At 35.5% G+C, this 18006-nt stretch overlaps 1 protein-coding gene across 2 annotated transcripts in view; it reads left to right on the top strand.

The window, feature by feature from the left end:
• The window catches only part of CDH13 (cadherin 13), a 509494-nt gene that overhangs the window by 286866 nt on the left and 204622 nt on the right, over positions 1-18006 (top strand). For both annotated transcript variants that reach the window (XM_056360499.1, XM_056360498.1), the window contains exon 6: positions 6665-6809. In XM_056360499.1, coding sequence (XP_056216474.1) covers positions 6665-6809 — 145 coding nt within the window. The remainder of the gene's footprint in view (positions 1-6664; positions 6810-18006) is intronic.

Genomic DNA, 18006 nt, shown 5'->3' with positions numbered 1-18006 from the left:
TTTTCCCAAGTCTAGTACTGTAAGTAAATACACATTCATACTGTCACTGGGGTGGTTTTGGGGGGTGTTTTTGGTGGTTCTTTTTTTTCTTAATTAGGTTTAAGTTCAAGGACATTTTAAAAAGTTAAGTCATATAAAGAATACCAGTTAAATATTTATTCTTTGGTACTTTCTGGGAAGAATTCAATATGTTACATTTCACAAACCATGATATTATGACATTGACATTGACCTTTCAGTCTACTTAGGTAGTTTAACAATACTCAGACCACTCCCTTCAAAACTAGTGAGAAAAGATCTTTGTTTATAATATTAAATTCCTTTTCTTTTTCACAAAACTTCTATTAATATATCTACAAAGCCTTGCATCTAATGTGGTCAAAGAAGATTAAGTGACTTTTACCTAATGAAGAATACATCATTTTGGGAGACAGAAGTCTTGTATTTTTAAAAATAATTTGTTTAATTAATGCACACAGTTAAAAGAGGTAGGTGTGCTAAGGAAATAGCAACTATGAAATAACTGCAGGGTGATTCTAGGACTGTAAGACAAGTCAGTGCAGACCTTTATTTTAGTGACATCTTTGCTAAAACTCTTTGGTCTTTCACGTGATTCAGAGCTGCAGAACAGTTACAGTTTGACAGGTCATTACAAAGTATATGCTGCTGCATCACTTTTCAAATTATTTCTTTATGAAGGCAGTTATGAGACAACTAGCATTTGAAGCTTGATTAAAAAGTAAGATTATATTTTGCAAATATCCAAGAAAAGAAATAGGATACTGTTTAGGAACACTTGAAGCTAGGACTTCCTCGTGATAAGCTGATGGTTACAAAGACTTAATAGGAACCGAAAACAATCTTTGCGTTTCTAAATCTAACAGCTTTTCAGACATTACATGGATCCTTGTTAGGGGAAGAATGAATCAGAAGACCTATAGCAGTTGCATAGTAGGTAAAATGTTTTGCAGCTCTGGGTAAAAGAAAGTCTGCATTCAGGAAACTCTCTAATGCTCTACATTTTCTTCCAATCATTTTTATTTCTGCAAAACATGTTAGAGATCAAACATGTCTAATAAAGACAGGCACCTATCTTACAATAAAAGCAACCTCTAGTCTTCATAAGTATAGAATGTACAGACAAATACAGTGATACCAAGGTAGTGCTGACGTAACTATTGCTAGATAAGAAGCCAATAAAATTAGAGTAATAGATTGTATATTTTTTTAAGGAATCATAATCTATTTTTTTAAGTGGATGCATTAGCAAGATAAGGCCTCTGTAAGATGTTCATAGTAGTACTTAGAATGGCTAATTAATCCCTTCCCACCTAGGCTCTAACTCTGAATGCAAGGTTAAATTCTCCCGTTGTGGCTAATGATGCCATTTTTTGCCATCATCTGTACAACCTTCCTGAGATTATCGATATCCTGTCATCAAGTAGTTTGAGACAGAATTACGCATACCTATTAAAACAGTGTATTTTGGTTTTATATGTTCTCCTTCCATGTCTCCTTGTGCCACAGAAAAATTAGCTAATGTTTTATTCATATTCTTAAAACAGGAAAAATTAATTGTAATTAATTTCTGTGTGTCTGAATTATTGTCTTCTCTGAGTTGTTTTATGTAATTGCATCAGATTTTTATTAAAACCTTTCACTATAAAGAGAATTTCTTTACTTCTTTTTATGACCCAGAGATAGCCAAATTATTTTTTTTTTCTTACCAGGAAATTGCCTACATGAAACATCTGTAACTCTGTCGCCTATCTTCACTGTCGATCCACACTTAAAAATTGATAATAAATAAACCTAAAATATTCTCAATAATAAATCTCATCAAGCTAGGAATAAATAAAGCCAGCAGTGGTCTGTACCTGTGGATATATTGGCATAACAGATAGGGGCAGGTAGCGGTACAGCATCCTTCTGTAATGGTGCAGTGCTCCTTTCAGGTACTTGAGTGTAGCCCAGGTCCAGGATGATGCCCATTTCTTCTCTCTCAGTCGGTTTTACTCACCTGCTTTTCCTGCCATGGGGGGGTTAGGGCAATGGGATGAAAAACTCATGGGTCGAGATGAAGTCAAAACACTCATGCAGCGTTTTGCCCTTTCTTACGCGTGGTTTCCCAGAGGTGCCACCAGTGTGGCTGGGGGACCAGGCTGTCCCCTGAGGTGGGGCTGCCATGGAAGTGGCTGGAGCTGGCTGTCCCCATTCCCGAGCAGCCCTGACCTTGCCTCACAGAAGCCCTGCAGCCCCCACTGCCAACATCCAGGTATGGACACCCAGTTGGACACCCAATGCACCTGCGTGCTCCTGACCATAGGGACCTTGTGCTTCTGCAAAGCTGCTGGTTTGACACACAGGAACCACTGGGGTTTTTTGGTTGTTTTGTTGTTCTTGGGTGGTTTTTTTTCCGGGTGAAGTTGGGTACAAGGAACATGTAGAAAAACTACCCATTAATCAAGTGGAAGAATTCTGTAAGAAACATGCTTATCAGCAACAAATTGGAAATTAAAACTAGAAGGCAGTTAATGACTAAAGAACCTGTATTAGACTTTGAAGATAATTAAGTACTAAAAAATATTCCAGATTTACTTATGAAAACCTTTAAATTTATAATGTAATTTTGTGTGTGCTATTGGCTGGCTGGCTGCAAATAAAAATAGACATTTATATGCAGAGAAGGAAGGTGGCTATCCAGAATCGTTTCACCAAAAGCAATAAATGAATGAAAACAACTGTTCTGTGAAGAAAAACCTTTGAAATTACTTTAAGTAATGGTAAGAATGACACTGGTTATCTTTTCCAGTAAATGCTGTTGCTGAGTGCGGAGTGGAAGGGAATTAAGACTATATAAAATAAAGCAGAGTGCTTAAAATGGTTTGTGCAGCTGTGACTATGCTTACTAAACTTCTGGTAATAACATCGTATTTGTAGTGATGAGAAAGATCCTCACATCGCATAAGGTGAGGGAAATTGCATGGGAAGTCAAGAAGTCCCTTTTGAAAAGGGAGAGTATTGAGTAAGAATTTGTCTAGACAAAGAGGTTAAAAAACTATTACTGCTTTCAGTTTTCAGTTTTATATTGCTTTTCCCTGTGTTATTGATGTGCTTAATTTTATCAGTGTTTCTCCGCTGCATTAGAAGCAATAGCCAAAGTCTGCTTTATATCCTATCATGGAGACTTGTGTTGTGAAGTGTAACAGTTCTTATAAACCCTTGATTATCCTTTGTAGTTGTCTTGTGTGTACTTTTGTCAAAAACGAAATTGGGATTTAGCCTCAGGTGTTCCAGAAAATACATTTTGTTAGATTATGATGAACATAACTTCATCATAAGGGATATAATTCCATAACTTTTAAGATTGATTATGCTTTCAATGTTTCAGCTTATCCAGTTTTCACATAATAAATAGCTATAGAGCTCTGCAGATTTTTATTTTTTATTTTGTCAATTTGTCCAAGTCTGTCTTTATGCTTACTGCTTTTCCTTAGGGGTATGTTGTTATAATCAGGTAGGAACTTAGATACTTTATGAATGTTCAATTACAATCTTTTGCTATCAAAAGAATGGATGAAGTATCTTTCATACATCAGCCAAGTTTTACATGAAAACTAGATAGGCTTTCCTGCCTTTCCTCTTTATTGAAAGACTGAAATCTCACTCTTCTGATAGTTAGGCACAATCTAATTTCCCACCTGGTTTTATTTACAGCCTGTTCAAAGTAATTTGTTTTTTGTGCCAATATTGTCTTTACTTGAATGCTTCTTTCTCTTGTATGTGTTGAGTTTTTTGAATTAACAATATACTTCAGTTGCTGTTTTGTTACTTCTTTGTGGTGTTTTTTGGGTTTGTGGGTGGTGAGGCTTTATGGATTTTGGGGGGTTGGTTGTTTTTGTGTCATTGGGGCAAGATAAGATATACGGCAGCTTCTTTCACAAACTGCTCATATAAATATAGATGGTCATAATTTCAGCGCTGCAGGCTTTTATTTTAAAAACATTGTAGAAGACTGTTTAAAAGGAGCTGGTGAATTAACTCACGATGCTTAGGATGAGCCTGGAAATTATTGTACAAAGACTAATAAAGCCGTCTGTCATCTTAGTAAAATAAAGCAGAGATTGTGTAACTGTTCCTGTGGACCTATCATGCCAGCTTTTTTGGCCAGCTGGTCTCAGGCACAGTGGACTTGGCAATGATAAAGAAAAGAAAATATATTTCAGTCATTAGTAAGTATCTCCTGTTCTCTTCCTTAATCTGTGCAAGTCTTGGGGAAAAAAAAAACCACCCACCCTAGCATTAGATCAGCCTTTGTTGTAGATGACTTAAAATTTGATAAAGCAGCTGAAGTAGTTTTTTTTTTTTTTAATTTAGCAAAGCCTTTGTTCTTTCCAGTGAGCAGTATAGTCACTTAATATTGAGAGATAGATTAAGAGCAAATCATCTTGAATTTGAAAATGAATTTGCTGGAATTTCACAGAGAAATATTGCTATTCTTCCATTCCCCAAAGCAATTAACATAGTTCTGATGAGTCAACATTTACTAAGATAAAGCATCCAGCTCTGGAGCCCTTAGCACAGGAAGGGCATGGACCTGTTGGAGCAGGTCCAGAGGAGGCCAGAAAAATGATCAGAGGGATGGAACCCTCTGCTCTTAAGAATGTTTCGTAGAGTTGGGGTTGTTCAGCCTGCAGAAGAGAAGGCTCTAGGTGCACCTTTTTGCGGCATTTCAGTACTTGAAAGGGGCTCATAAGAAAGATGGGGACAAACTTTTTAGCAGGGTCTGTTACAATAAGGCAAGGGGTAATGGTTTTAAACTAAAAGAAGGTAGATTTAGACCCGTTGGAAGGAAGAATTTTTTTATGGTCAGGGTGGTAAAACATGGGCACAGGTCACCCAGAGAGGTGGTAGGTGCCCCATCCCTGGAAACATTCAAGGTCAGGTTGGACGGGGCTCTGAGCAGCCTGATCTAGTTGAAGATGTCCCTGCCCATGGAAGGGGGCTGCACTAAATGACCTTTAAATGTCCCTCCCAACTCGAACTATTCTATGATACTTTTTGTCAGCAGTTTCCAACTGTATCTAAAACTGTATTGAGCTTTAATGTAGTTTAGTAATAAGACTGCATTTTTCTGTAGTTCCCATCACATCATCTGTAATCCTACGTTGACTTTAGAGTGCAGAGTTAAACAAGCCCTGGAAATTGAAGGAGCATGTTTCCCATAAAGTTTCAGCTGTGCCAATGCCCCATGAATCATCTATCTTCACATCAGAGTATTTGTTTGCTTTTATGCTGTTAAGCTATATATCCACTAAAAAATAAGGCTTGCAAGAACAATCGCTAAAGAAGTGAGGGTAAGCTGTGAGCAGATGTTAAAATGGACTGTGACACTATTTACAAATAGTGTACGTGAGTAGATAGTTTACTCATAACAAATACTCCTACTCACACCCAGCACATTGAGTTATAACAGTGGAATGTATTTATAAACCTAACAAAATACAGAGACATGTGATAAAAAGCCATCCATTTTAATAAGGAATTAGCATTCTGACCTAATTCTTCCCCAGTAGGATTTATCACTAACTTATAAATAACTTACAGGTATAAGACATGGCAATGAGGAATAAATTAGCAGAATAAACAAAATGCTCAGAGATTTCCAGCCCCTGCTGCTACCACTTTCTCAGGGAAACACTGGAAGAGAGTGATATTAACATCTCTGCTCAGGTTCATTTTCTGGCTGGCTTAACTCCAATAAAGATTGAGTCTGGGGACGAATAGGGTAGGTGAAAATGATCGCTGTGTCTCTAATATGTTTATTGCTGTATTTTACTGATGTCTTGGTGAGAGGAGAGAACTGCAGGTACAGCATGCAGGTGCAATCTAAATTGATCTTTTCTATTGTCTTAGTAGTTTTGGCATAGTTTGCCCTAATGACTGAATAAGTTTTGGTAACTCATTGTGACTTTCCATTGCAAGTGGAGGCACGGTTGTTTGAAATACACCCGGTTGTTTGAAATCAAGGAAGTCCAAACAAATCTTCAGCTGCATATGTCAGCTTTAAGTTCAATAGATGCTTTTGTACATTGCACTGTGAGTGTATATACCAGCTTATATAAGACTGCATATGTTCTGCCCTTCTACAACCTATTAGAAAAGCTGGAAAACTGTCAACATTGCCTAACATAATACTTCATATCATCATTGAGAATTTCTTTTTTTAATATGTGCAATGCATTCTTGCTTCTTTCAGTTGGGCATTAGGAAATGTATCAGTTGTACTGTGATAGTTCTATATGTGTCTACTCTAAATGTGTATGGAAAAAATAAAGAAAAATTTAACTAAATCTTCACATGATTACTATCAAATTAAAGGGAATCTTTTTTTCTTATACTTGAGTAATTTCACTCTTTAGGGAATATGGCATTTCAAGCTGCCAAAGGGGTATCCTGATTTAAACATACAGCTGTCTTTGTTTTGCTTAGATTGCAAATGTACTGTGAGCCTGGTCCAAAAGAATGGGCTTCTAGCAGTATCCTTGGCAGGGTCTGGTTACAGCAGCAATGATCTCAGCTATTAATTTTTTTTTTTCTCCTTACTCTTTGCTCACAGTGATAGTGAACTAATGAATTTACTCCTCTCCTTTTGTTCACACAGCTTGAAGTTGAGGTCACAGATTTAAGTGGGAAAACCATTGATGGTCCAGTCCGCCTAGATATTTCTGTTATTGATCAAAATGATAACAGGCCGATGTTCAAAGAAGGACCCTATGTTGGTCATGTCATGGAGGGATCCCCTACAGGTAAGTCCATGTCAATAATACATCTAAAAATAATGCCTGTACAAATTCTGTGTTGATAAATGCATTATTATCATACTGTACAACTTTTCTTGCTGAGTTTGTGGCTCCTTCCTCTGCATAAAAGGGTGGGAGCAGCCCTTCAGGAAAACAGGTAATGATTTTCGAAAAACAGTCAACTCTGTGCAGTAAAAAAGAAAAAAAAACAAACAACAACAACAAAAAAAACCAACCCAAAACACATAGTTTGGAATGAAAACTTTGATCTAGGTTTACATTTTTATATTTATATCTGGAATCAACAAAGATATTGCCTTGGATATGGTTAAGATTCAGACCAAATTACATGTACAATTTCAGTTCAGAGTTGGAATTCCACCTTTTTCTCTGTAAGATTAGCTGCTGGAAGGGTCGTTTTTATCTGTTTATATAGCATGAGGTTAGGTAAATAATAGGAATAAATGGTAAGTTCATTATGAATATGTTTATGTTGTAAGGCAGATTGAAATAGTGAACAATGTATCTTGTGTAAACGCTGATACAACAGTTGCAACAAAATAAAAACACACTTAGAGTATTAAAGTTAGCAGTAAAAATTTTCTGATTAAATTCACTGCTGGTTTTGTCTGATGATGAAATTCCATAAGAATAAGATATTGTTCCAAAATTCAGTTTAGGTACAACCATTGTAGCTAAACTCTTTCTGCAGGTGAAGGCTGAATTAGTTTTCTTCAACTGTTGTCCTTAGCTGTTGTGCAATTTTGTTGTGAGCTATTAAATAGCTGTTGCATTCCGCTCAAGAGGTATCTCCACTGCATTTGTAAGCAGTAATTGTCTGATCAGATTATGTTATGAAGTTAACCTGGATCTTGGTGAAAGAAATCTAAAACAGTAGACGTTCCTATTAATATCAGCAGAGTGACAGTGATTTAATTGAGATCAGAGTTTTGGGTTATATATTTGCATGTCTTTCATGAACACATTATCCTCCTTATACAGTCAAAGCTGTGAGTATAGACATAAGGTTTTGGCTGTATAGACATACTGGAATACTTTGAAATGAACGCTGGGATCAAGTATGTTATATTTTTATGAATATTTAATATTCATTGAAGCTTAATGTGGTGACATGTGCTTTGTTTACTCTGAACAAGGATAGACATTACCTTTCACTTCCTCGTATTACATATTGATAAGACTAGAAGTTCTTCTTTGTCCTTATTTTATTATTTATGTAGTTTCTAGGAATCTTGTAACCTTTGTAGTGAGTTTTGCATTTTTATGTATAGTTGCCATTGTTTGAAATGCTGCAGGTATGAAATGCATTATGAGCTGCTCCTTCATCAGATTAGAAAGAGCTTTCAGGTAAATGTTCTTTTAACTTAGTTGGGACAAGCCTGTAATGAACCAATTGACCACCTTTTCCTTCAGACAAGAAATGTGCTTCATCCTTGTGACTACGGTTGCAAGTAGAACACTTTTTCTCTTGTAGGTCTCTTGTACGTTCTTTATTTCAGGTATTGATCACTTATTCAGAATTCAAAAGAAACTTCCATATACTGTCCCACTTCCATTCCCTCTGTGTTGTAACAAAAGTTTCATAACTAACTGAGAATATATTGCTAACAAATGTCAGAGATGCCTTTGCACAGTCAATAGTATGTGTGACTATCTAATTGGATCAAGGGACCAATGTTTTGATTTAAACTACAGCATCTTGTCATGCCCATTTAGATACACATTTCTAGACCACTAAGTAGGATGATGTAGTTCTAGTCGATTCACAGCCCCTAAATCCAGTATTTCAGCAAAAGAAAGCGATCCCAAACAGCTCATACTCTGCAGTTTTTAAGCTTTAATCCTGCTCATAGTATACAAGCTCTGGGTACAAGCTGTGAGTTCCTCCAAGTCTTTCAGTGGCCTCATCTCTTTCCATCAAAGCAGAAGTTTTCACCTCTAATGTACCATGTGCCCCTCCCAAACAATATTTGGTCTAAGGTTTGGCTTTGTTAATTCTAGGTTATAGGGAAATATTTACCTGTAATCTGCTCAGTGTTCCCTCTTTACTCAAACTATATACCAAGTTTCTTTTCTCTGCCAAGGACTTTTAATTTTTAACTGGCGGTTCCCTATTTTTGTTCATCTATAAACTATCCTTGCTTTTCCTTTCTTTCACTCCTTATATTGAAGTTTATCCTTCTGATTCAGTAGATAGGTTTCTCAGTCCAACTTCCAGTAAATTCTGTAATTGTTTTTATCCCTTTTCTTTTCTTGCTGCACTTTGGTATTTATCCGCATAACACTTGGCATTTTGGTTGTCTTACCTGTTAGTCAAAGTCTGAATAGTTTTTCTCAACTTCATCTTTTTCTTATCCTCTCCCTCTTTCCCCAGGTATTCATCACATTAAACTTTATAACCTCATTTTGCTGGTGTCAAGAACACCAATACCTGCAAAATTATTTTGTGCAAAAGTGAACCTGTAGAATCAGATTTAGCTAGAATCTGTCATAGTTCTCTGTGCAGATGGCACCCAGCCAACCAAGTTTTCATGTTGTTTACTTCTGTTTTCCATAGTTCTTCCAATTTTATGACATATATCCTAAAAATATTCATCAGGTTCTGCTGTCTTGCTGATCCCAATCAATAGTTGCACTGCACAGCTTGATAGAAGTCTTATGTGTGTGTGTTTGCATGTATGATTCCTGATTTCTTCTTTTGGATTAAAATTGTATTGTATTTCTTTTTTGAAGTTCCAAAGGAAAGGCTCTGCATTATATGCATAACCTTATTTCCTGTCACAGCCACCTTTATCTTCAAGCTCTAAATCAAATCCGTTCACTGAAAAAGTCTTCTGCTGAAAAATAAACAATGTTCTTATAAGACAGATCTTGGATCTGTCTTCGTGATCACTGGGTTAAAGTGTAAATGCCCATGGATTTCAATAATTCAGTGATGAGAGATGCATAATTATGTTGAGAAAGTTATAGGTGTACTGGACTATGAAACTTGCCTGAAGGATTTTGAGGCCTTGTTAAGGGATTTAGATGATATTATTATCTTGCTTTAAATTATTCATTGCCAGGTTCCTGTGTGTTTTCCTGTGGGACCATAATTTTAGTAGTCACAAACCAAATAGAGTTTTCTAGTGACTTTCCACTTATTTATTGACTCTAAAGCTGAACTTATATGTTGTCTATTTTTCATCAGAAATATCAGTGATTTACTAATAAATAAATCTTGGGAGAGAGTGAGGATCACAAATTTATTTCTATAAATCTTAATTTTAATATTCAAGTTAATGTTTATATTGGAGTTCCTTGATGTTGCTGTAAGACACATGATCCAACTTTTTATTGTTTTTCAAAATGGCTTTTTTCCTTAATGATTTGAAGGTTTAGTTTCTTAATTAGGGAAAGACACAGAAATTACAGTGAAATATTATGCCAAGTTTGTTTTAGGGACCCTCCTTTCTGTGCCATTGGAGATAGGTACAAGTGGAAAAACCCAAAAGAAAATGGAGATAGTGTGTAATTCTTGTATTGATTTAATCTGTCTATGAATAATTAAAGGATCTTTTTCTGTGTAGTCCCAGTGAGGATGTGTTTTGATGGTGTTAAATACATTTTCTGTGTTACTAAGGCCATGCACCTTCTTTTGTTGCATGTGTGATTTTTTGAACTCACAGTAAGCACAGCAGGTTATTTGGACATCTACGATTTGTGTGTCGTGACTTTACTACAGAAGCAAATACCTGGGTGTAATTACTGAAAATATAAAATTGTATGTCTATTACATGAATTAATATTAATCTGAATTTCAAGCTAGGGCTTGCCATAGCTTATAATTAACTATTAAAATATGTGAGTAGTAGGTGGTATAGTAATGTATTTCTTGCCTGATATGTCTTTTCAGAAGAAATTTAATGATATAGTTAGTTAACAGGTAACATGGAAAATTATCCTGTTCCTGGAAATAGCCTGGAGTCAAATTGTAACAAAAGTAAACTCAAATGTATACTTAAAGTGACCACAGACGTTTTCAGATTTCTATTAGGGTATCTTTTCCTGGATAAACTGCAAATTTGGAGGCTATTTATTTAAAAAAAAAACAAAACAAAACAAAAAAAAAACCCAAAAAACCCACCCAAAAACAAAAACAAAAAAAAACCCGAAAAAAAACCCAAACCACCCCAGAAACCAACAGAGAAATAGTTTGTACTTTTTTTTAAAGTCTATAATTTTTGTATGAGACTGAAGTCAGCCTCATAACTAGTAAAAAAATTTGAGTCTGATGCAGTAACACCTATGGCAGTTTTTCTACTAACTGTAATGGGTTTTGCGTTAACTGTACTGCTGATTTCTTACATTTTTATTTTCTAAGCTATGACTCATTTTATTTCTTATAGATCTCTGATCTATCCAGCTGCCAACTCTAGGGTTTAGGATCTGTGTCCTGCTGCAGACTTGCCTCAGTACATTAATGATAGTGGCTGTAATCTTATAGATTACATAGGCAGACAGAAACATTTGGACATCTCACTCTTTTTAAAGGTTGGAAAGTGAAGGCTGGTTAAATGAACTTGGCAGCCATCTCCTTTCACTTGCTGGAGGCATTTAACAGAAATTATTTTAAACACATTTGACATTATGTGGCTTGTAACAATATGCTACAAGCGCAGTGGGGTAAAAACTGCAGAGGTTGGGAAAATTGTTTGAGAATTACATTTAAAAAAAATAACTTGTTTTCCATGATGCACAATAGCCTGAATGCCTTTGTATTCTGGTCAAGGAGCCCCAGATCAGTACTGACAGAGGTCTATAAATTATTGCTAGAAATAAAGGGACATTTGAAGACATTTAGAGAGGAAGCAGAAGGAGTTAAGATGGGTAGCCTAAAGTGTTGTTCAGTATCATAAAATAATAATTTGCAAAAACGGATAAAGCATGAGGAAGGGTCTGAAGCACTAAGTATTATTGATAGCTCTGCATTGTGTAATAATAGTGCATTGATATGCTTCAGATAAATGAAAACTGGTTCTAAAGATGGCAGCTTCTTATCAAGAACAACCTGTCAAAGTGTTGGTTGGTTGGGATTTGTTTTATACTTAACCTAACAACAAGAAGAAGATTTGTACATGAATGAATATAAATGAGATTGAATATGATAGATGAAAATCAAAAGATACCAGGATAGGTAAACTATGGGTAGGCAGGCCTAACAAAGTTGCGGAGATATACAAGGCATCGTTCTTTGATATGCATCTGCTGTCATCTTTGGTAGGTTTCCAATATTACGACAGTATTTTCTGGAGTATGGTTTTTTTTGTTCTGTGTAATCCTTGCTGGTTTATGGAGTAAGAAGGCTACAAAACCTGTAAAATTAATAAAATTGCATTGAATTTGGTGAAGTGTTTAGGCCTACTTCTTCCTTTTGACCTAGAAATCCAGCAACATGGAGGGAAATACAAAGGTGCTTTTAAGTGTTTTCTTTTAACCGAAATATTAAAATTAAAAAAAGAAATTTCACAAAGAGTCATTAGAAGATAATAGTAAGGGATATAGTTTCTTGTTATGTAGGTAAAAGTAGCATCTGAAATTTCACAGTGTCTTCTGATTCTTCCGGCATCAGTGGTGAGATGATATTTCATGCTTTTTTGTCACAGAAGTTACTGCGTTCTGCATATACATGCATTTTTTAGTGGCAGGTTTTTTTAATGCATTGCACATGTTTTAAAAATAAGAATACACTTTCTGGAAGATTAAATTGGAGGGGTAGTTCAGGATATCAAAGCCTAAATAGCATGAAAACCCAGATAGTGTCAACATCACCCTGTTAGAGCAAGCACTAATCGTCAGTTTATGGTCTAGGTCTGAAGTTGGATGTGGGTTGCATATGTTTATTGTGCTGATGATTCTTACTGTGCTGAATTTTACTGAAAGCATGATGGGAAGCTTCACAAAGCTTTTGAGAGTTCTACACAGAAAATTTGCAATTGGTTTAGTGGGATGCAACCACTGTGTAAAACTATTTCACCAAGCAAAACGCTTCCTAAGCAAAGTAGTCTGGGGCAAATACTTGAAAAACAATTTGTGTGTAGATAGAGTTCATGACCATAATGAGAATAAAATATGGTTTGTTTGAATAAGAATGGCAGAAAACTGTAATCGAAGCAAAGATGTACATTTTGATGGGTCTCAAAGTGCACTTTTAAGTAAAGGCACGTGCCTGAAATACTGCTGATGCTAATGATTGTCTTAAAACAATGAAAAAACGAGTTCGAGACAGTAACAGAAATGGTTTTCTGCTTACAATGTATAAGGAGAACCGACTACTTACAAATGCTTTTTGACAGTTCTTGTAATAAGAGAATTATAATGAACTCTTTGGGGTATTCAGCTTTACGAAAATTAATATTACCACTGGGTTTACCAAGGAAAATAAGAAACAAAGATTTAATTTTCATATGATCGAAGCTTGCATTTATGCATTGTAGAAATGCTTTTTATGATATGGGAATATTGATGCATTTTAATACTAGAAAGTAAAATATTGCACTTTGCTGTAAATTTTAATTATAGGAGTCTCACTACATAATAAATTAAGTCCTTAATAGCCTGCCTGCTAGATCCTGTCTTGGTCTCAATTGGGTGGGCATGATCTGCTAACCCTGAGGGATATATTTGTCCCATATTGTACTTACTATACTGGTATAATCAAATTTTTTTTTTTTCTCTCAAGCTAAGCAAAAGATGATTTCAACTTTTTTTATTATTATTATTTGTTCTTTTTGTTTGCAACAAACAAAAAATCAGCTTGTACAGATATGGTTCAGCTTTATATCCTGCATATAAACCAGAGCTCTGACTAAAAGCTTTGTTGAAAACTGAAGTGCTCTTTACATCCCCTCTTAGGGATGATGCTTTATCTGTTTTTGAAGACCTATCAATTCATTTTCAGTTTCTGCCTGTTGGCTGCTAAAGGTATGTAATGAGTAAGCTCATTAATTCATATTAAAATATTCATACTTTAAAAAAAAAATCAGCAGAAGTATATATAGATCTGAACTGCAAAGCTCAAATATCTCCATAAGTCCACCTCAAAACTATCTCAAAATTAAATGTTTGAACCAGAGTTTTTTTGAATCAGAGCAGTGTCTCTTGGAGCAATACTTTGATTTTAGAAGAGGTTTGAAATGTCAAGTGCTACACATTTAATTATGAAACTTATTGCTATAAGCTGTTATGGAAAACAAAAGTATAAATTGGTTCAAGGAATTTGATAAATCCAGGGAGAAATATTCAGAAGCGACTTGGTTATTCAGCACAGTGGTACTTAATGAGACTGTGGCCTAGGACGCCTCTGAGTTAAAGGAAGCAAAAGAATGTAGAAAAGTGTATCTTTGGAAAAACAAGCCTTTTTCACATACCTTTTCCCAAGGTCTCTGCTGGTGGAGTTGGGATGCTGGGCTTTGAGTATGACTCATCATTATAGTTTTTAAATTCTGTGTATGAATATGTGTAGTATTGTGCGTACTTTAAAAATTATGGATGATAAACTTTCAACAATTTTTTCTTGGGATTAATCATGTGCATTTTAGCAAAAACGTACTTGCTGCCTTGAAGTCTTTTTGTCATCTAGCCTGTTAATGTAACGGATGTGAACTAGGTAGAAACATCTGTAATGTCAATATTTTAATTTCCAAGCAGAAGCCAGCTGGCTAATTATGCACAGCTGCTTTGTATACCCCACTAGGAATTTGTTCTCAAATCTGTGAGAGATAGATGTAGTACAGCTATATATAATATTTATAGTTGTATATCAATGTGAGTATTGTGTGTATGTGTGTATATTTGTTTTTATACATATATATTACATATCTATATGACATGTATATATTACAGAAAGATAAACAGAACCACAAATGCTTATCTGATCCTTTAGTAGGACCTAGGGATCTTGGTATGTTCTAGTTACTTTGTATGTACTCGATGAAAATAAAAGATATGTATTTATTAATAATGTCTTGTATTATGGCAGACAAAGATGTACATTCAGTTTAATCTGCCTGTGTTTTTTGGAAGAAGTTAAAGGGAGTAACTAGTTAAAGTATTATCCAGTAATTAACAGGTGCCCAGCCATGCAAGTTGTTGTTAAACCAGTATATTCTGAGCAAATTAAAATCATCTCATGTGTAGCAATTAGTAGTTCGCTCAAACTGAGCATGTGAGTGTCTGGAAGCAGGATTCCGCACTTCACTCCAGGGTTCAATTGCTCTTGATTTTCAGCAGAAATAGGTTAGACACAGAAAAGACTCCAGATCAGCTGAGGTGCACAGGTCAGAATTACTGGCCTGTTTATGAGTCACCCTCATCTTCAGCGCCAGCGGAAAATTCCCCTTGACTTTCTGCTTTTTACTGCACAACTGATTTGTTTGCTCACTGTTCTTCCTGCAAAAATGAGCTACACACAATGATATTCGCAAAATTAGTCTTATGGCCAGATCAGCATTAATGCCTAATATTAAAGGTTATAAAAGCATTATGGTCTCTCTGCCTTGGACATTTCAAGTAATTCAAGTATTCGGACTTCAATGTACAGAACAGTGAAAACGATGATGGTTAGCTCTTTTGGCTCTTTTTCTTTATAGCCCAGCTTCATTAAATAAAAATAAGCATGATTCTTAATTAAAGAACAAAGTATTATTTTTTTAAAAAATGCTGGAGTCCTTGCTGGGTACTGAAAAACAAGGTCTTAAATGAGTGTATGTAATTCAATATGTAATTCTTTGTGAAGGGAAGTTTATACAGTAATAGATTTACCAGTGGCTTTGGTACCTGAGTTTTTGCAGCTGTTTAATGCATCCACTTCTGCTCTCTCAGGAAAGAGAAGGATGAGCTATAAAGGTTGAAGCAGTTTGGACACAAGACAACCTTATCCATATAATCAATTAATTGAAAGACACTGTAGTGCCAGGAAGAAGTTACTTGAAAAAAATGCATCACTGTGTGGCATACTGCAGAGGAGGAGGATGCTGTGGCTCTCTTGATAGACTTTATTAGCAGTATAAAACCTCGGCTTGTGTTGATAGACTTCTAAGTCACCATTTCTTGATATTACCTTCCCATCACCTATTTGCAGGCCAGCAGCCCCGTAGGCTATATGGTGAGTTGTGCTTTAAGTCAGTGGACTGTCAGCATCCACACCACTGTATTTCATTCAGGCCCTTTAAAGTGCATGAAAAGGGTGATAAATTCTCACAACTTGCAATCATGTACCATAAATTTATTATATGATTTGGAGACTGATGGCAGTAGATACAATAGTTGAAGTCCTACACCGCCTTCCTTGTCCTCTCACTCAACTGGACGTAAATCCTGCGGTTATGTTACCAGGTATTATAACAGTGGGACATCATTTCCTTTGGCAGTAATGCTATGGGATGGCTGCTACTCCAAGTAGTAAACAGAAAAAGCCTATAAATTGTCAGTGCAGGCAGGATTTGTTTGCCTTAGTATGCAATGCAAGGATCAGTCAATAGACAGATCCATACTACCTTTATGGTGAGAGAAATGTAGCTGAAAGAAAAACCTCATCATTGCAGAATGGCAGGATTATTTATTCCATTTTAGGTTAATGGAATATTTTTCCCAATATTATTTGAAAGATAATATCAGGTAGATAGTGTTTTTTAAAAAGAGAGAGAGAAAAAAGGGATGTTATATTTAAAACTGAGGGTTCGTGTTTTTCTTTGTTTTTTTCCTTCCCATTTATTTCATGCCTTCGCAGTCTTTTTGGTTTTTTTCTCTCACCCTTAAATAAAGTGTTTGGGGTTTAAATTGCAGTCTGTAGCCCCATGAAGTCAAAGGACAGTTGCACCTTACATTTGGAAGACTGAAAGCAATTGCAATAAGAAAGGAAACTTTAGTGAGAATGACTGAATAGTAAAAAGTAAACAGGAGCAATAATGAGAGGTAATCTGTTTTTTATAGTGTGATAAGGCGCTTTTTTTTTTTGTCATATAGAATTATTCAAAATAGTTCACTTGGCTTACTTATGTTGAGCAAAATTTCTAGAAAATGTAATTTCTTGGCTTCTTCATTCAGATTGTCTTTGAAATGCAGAAAATGTCTACCTTTCCATGCAGCTATGCATTTGCACACAGTTGCACTAAGTGCAAACATATTTCTGTGTAGCAGCTTTCCATGGCTGTCCACCAATAATAGATGGGAAATTAAATTTCTTGTTAGAAATCAAGTCCTGTTAGTGAGCACCACTAACACGCCTGAAAGTAAGAAAACTAAAAAAATGACACATTTGTACCCCAAGGATATTCTTGTAAAGTTGAAAAGCTTATTATGGGTTTCTTGCAGGAGGGAAGTTGCTGTCAGCTGGTATATAAGATATGCAAAAATGCATGGCTAGGTTAGAATCACATGTAGGAAATGTGATAGGTTAAAGGTGAAATCTCTCAGTGGTGCAAATTTCTTACTTTCCATCCATCTTCTGCTAGTATGTGTTGGAATTTCCTAGTAGAAACGTCCTTTAAATAGGGATCTGAGAAAATATTAAGAGATATGTATTCAAGACTAATCTTTGGAATATGAATGTCGCTCATCAATATTGGATTTACGCATACGTATGATATGGTTATCATTGTAATTGTTATCAAAAGGATATCCTACATTTTCTACATGGTTCCAAGTTTGACTATTTTATAAAACTCTAAACCTAGAAAGGGAAAACAAACAACAACAACAACAACAAATTTAAGGATCACTTACTAGTCAAGAACTTGAGTTTTAATTCCCTTTGCTGGTTTAAGCAGCACTGTAGTTTCTCCAAGGTTTGATACACGATGACGGCTGTGTTGGCCAAAACACAGAGGATTACTCTGAAGGTGTCTCATGACTAAAAAAGATATATTGACTTGAAGCAGCTGAGAGACAGTTGGATAGGAGGGCCACATTCTGATTCTGAATGCATTCACCAATGGTTTACAAATTTCTTTCAGGAATACCTATTATAAAAAAATAAAGAGGAAAATTGTGCAAAAGTGTGTGGTAGAATTTAGAAACCATTCACCTATAGCAAGTGCTGCTGCAAGGGGGGATTCTATTGAACATCAAATTTATTTTTTAAATAGATGCCAGAAATAAAAACATATTAAACAGATGACAGAAATGTATCATTTTAAGCCCC

This window comes from Falco biarmicus, chromosome 15 (assembly GCF_023638135.1).
Source record: "Falco biarmicus isolate bFalBia1 chromosome 15, bFalBia1.pri, whole genome shotgun sequence".
NCBI lineage: Eukaryota > Metazoa > Chordata > Aves > Falconiformes > Falconidae > Falco > Falco biarmicus.
This window is presented reverse-complemented; position numbering and strand designations above follow the sequence as displayed.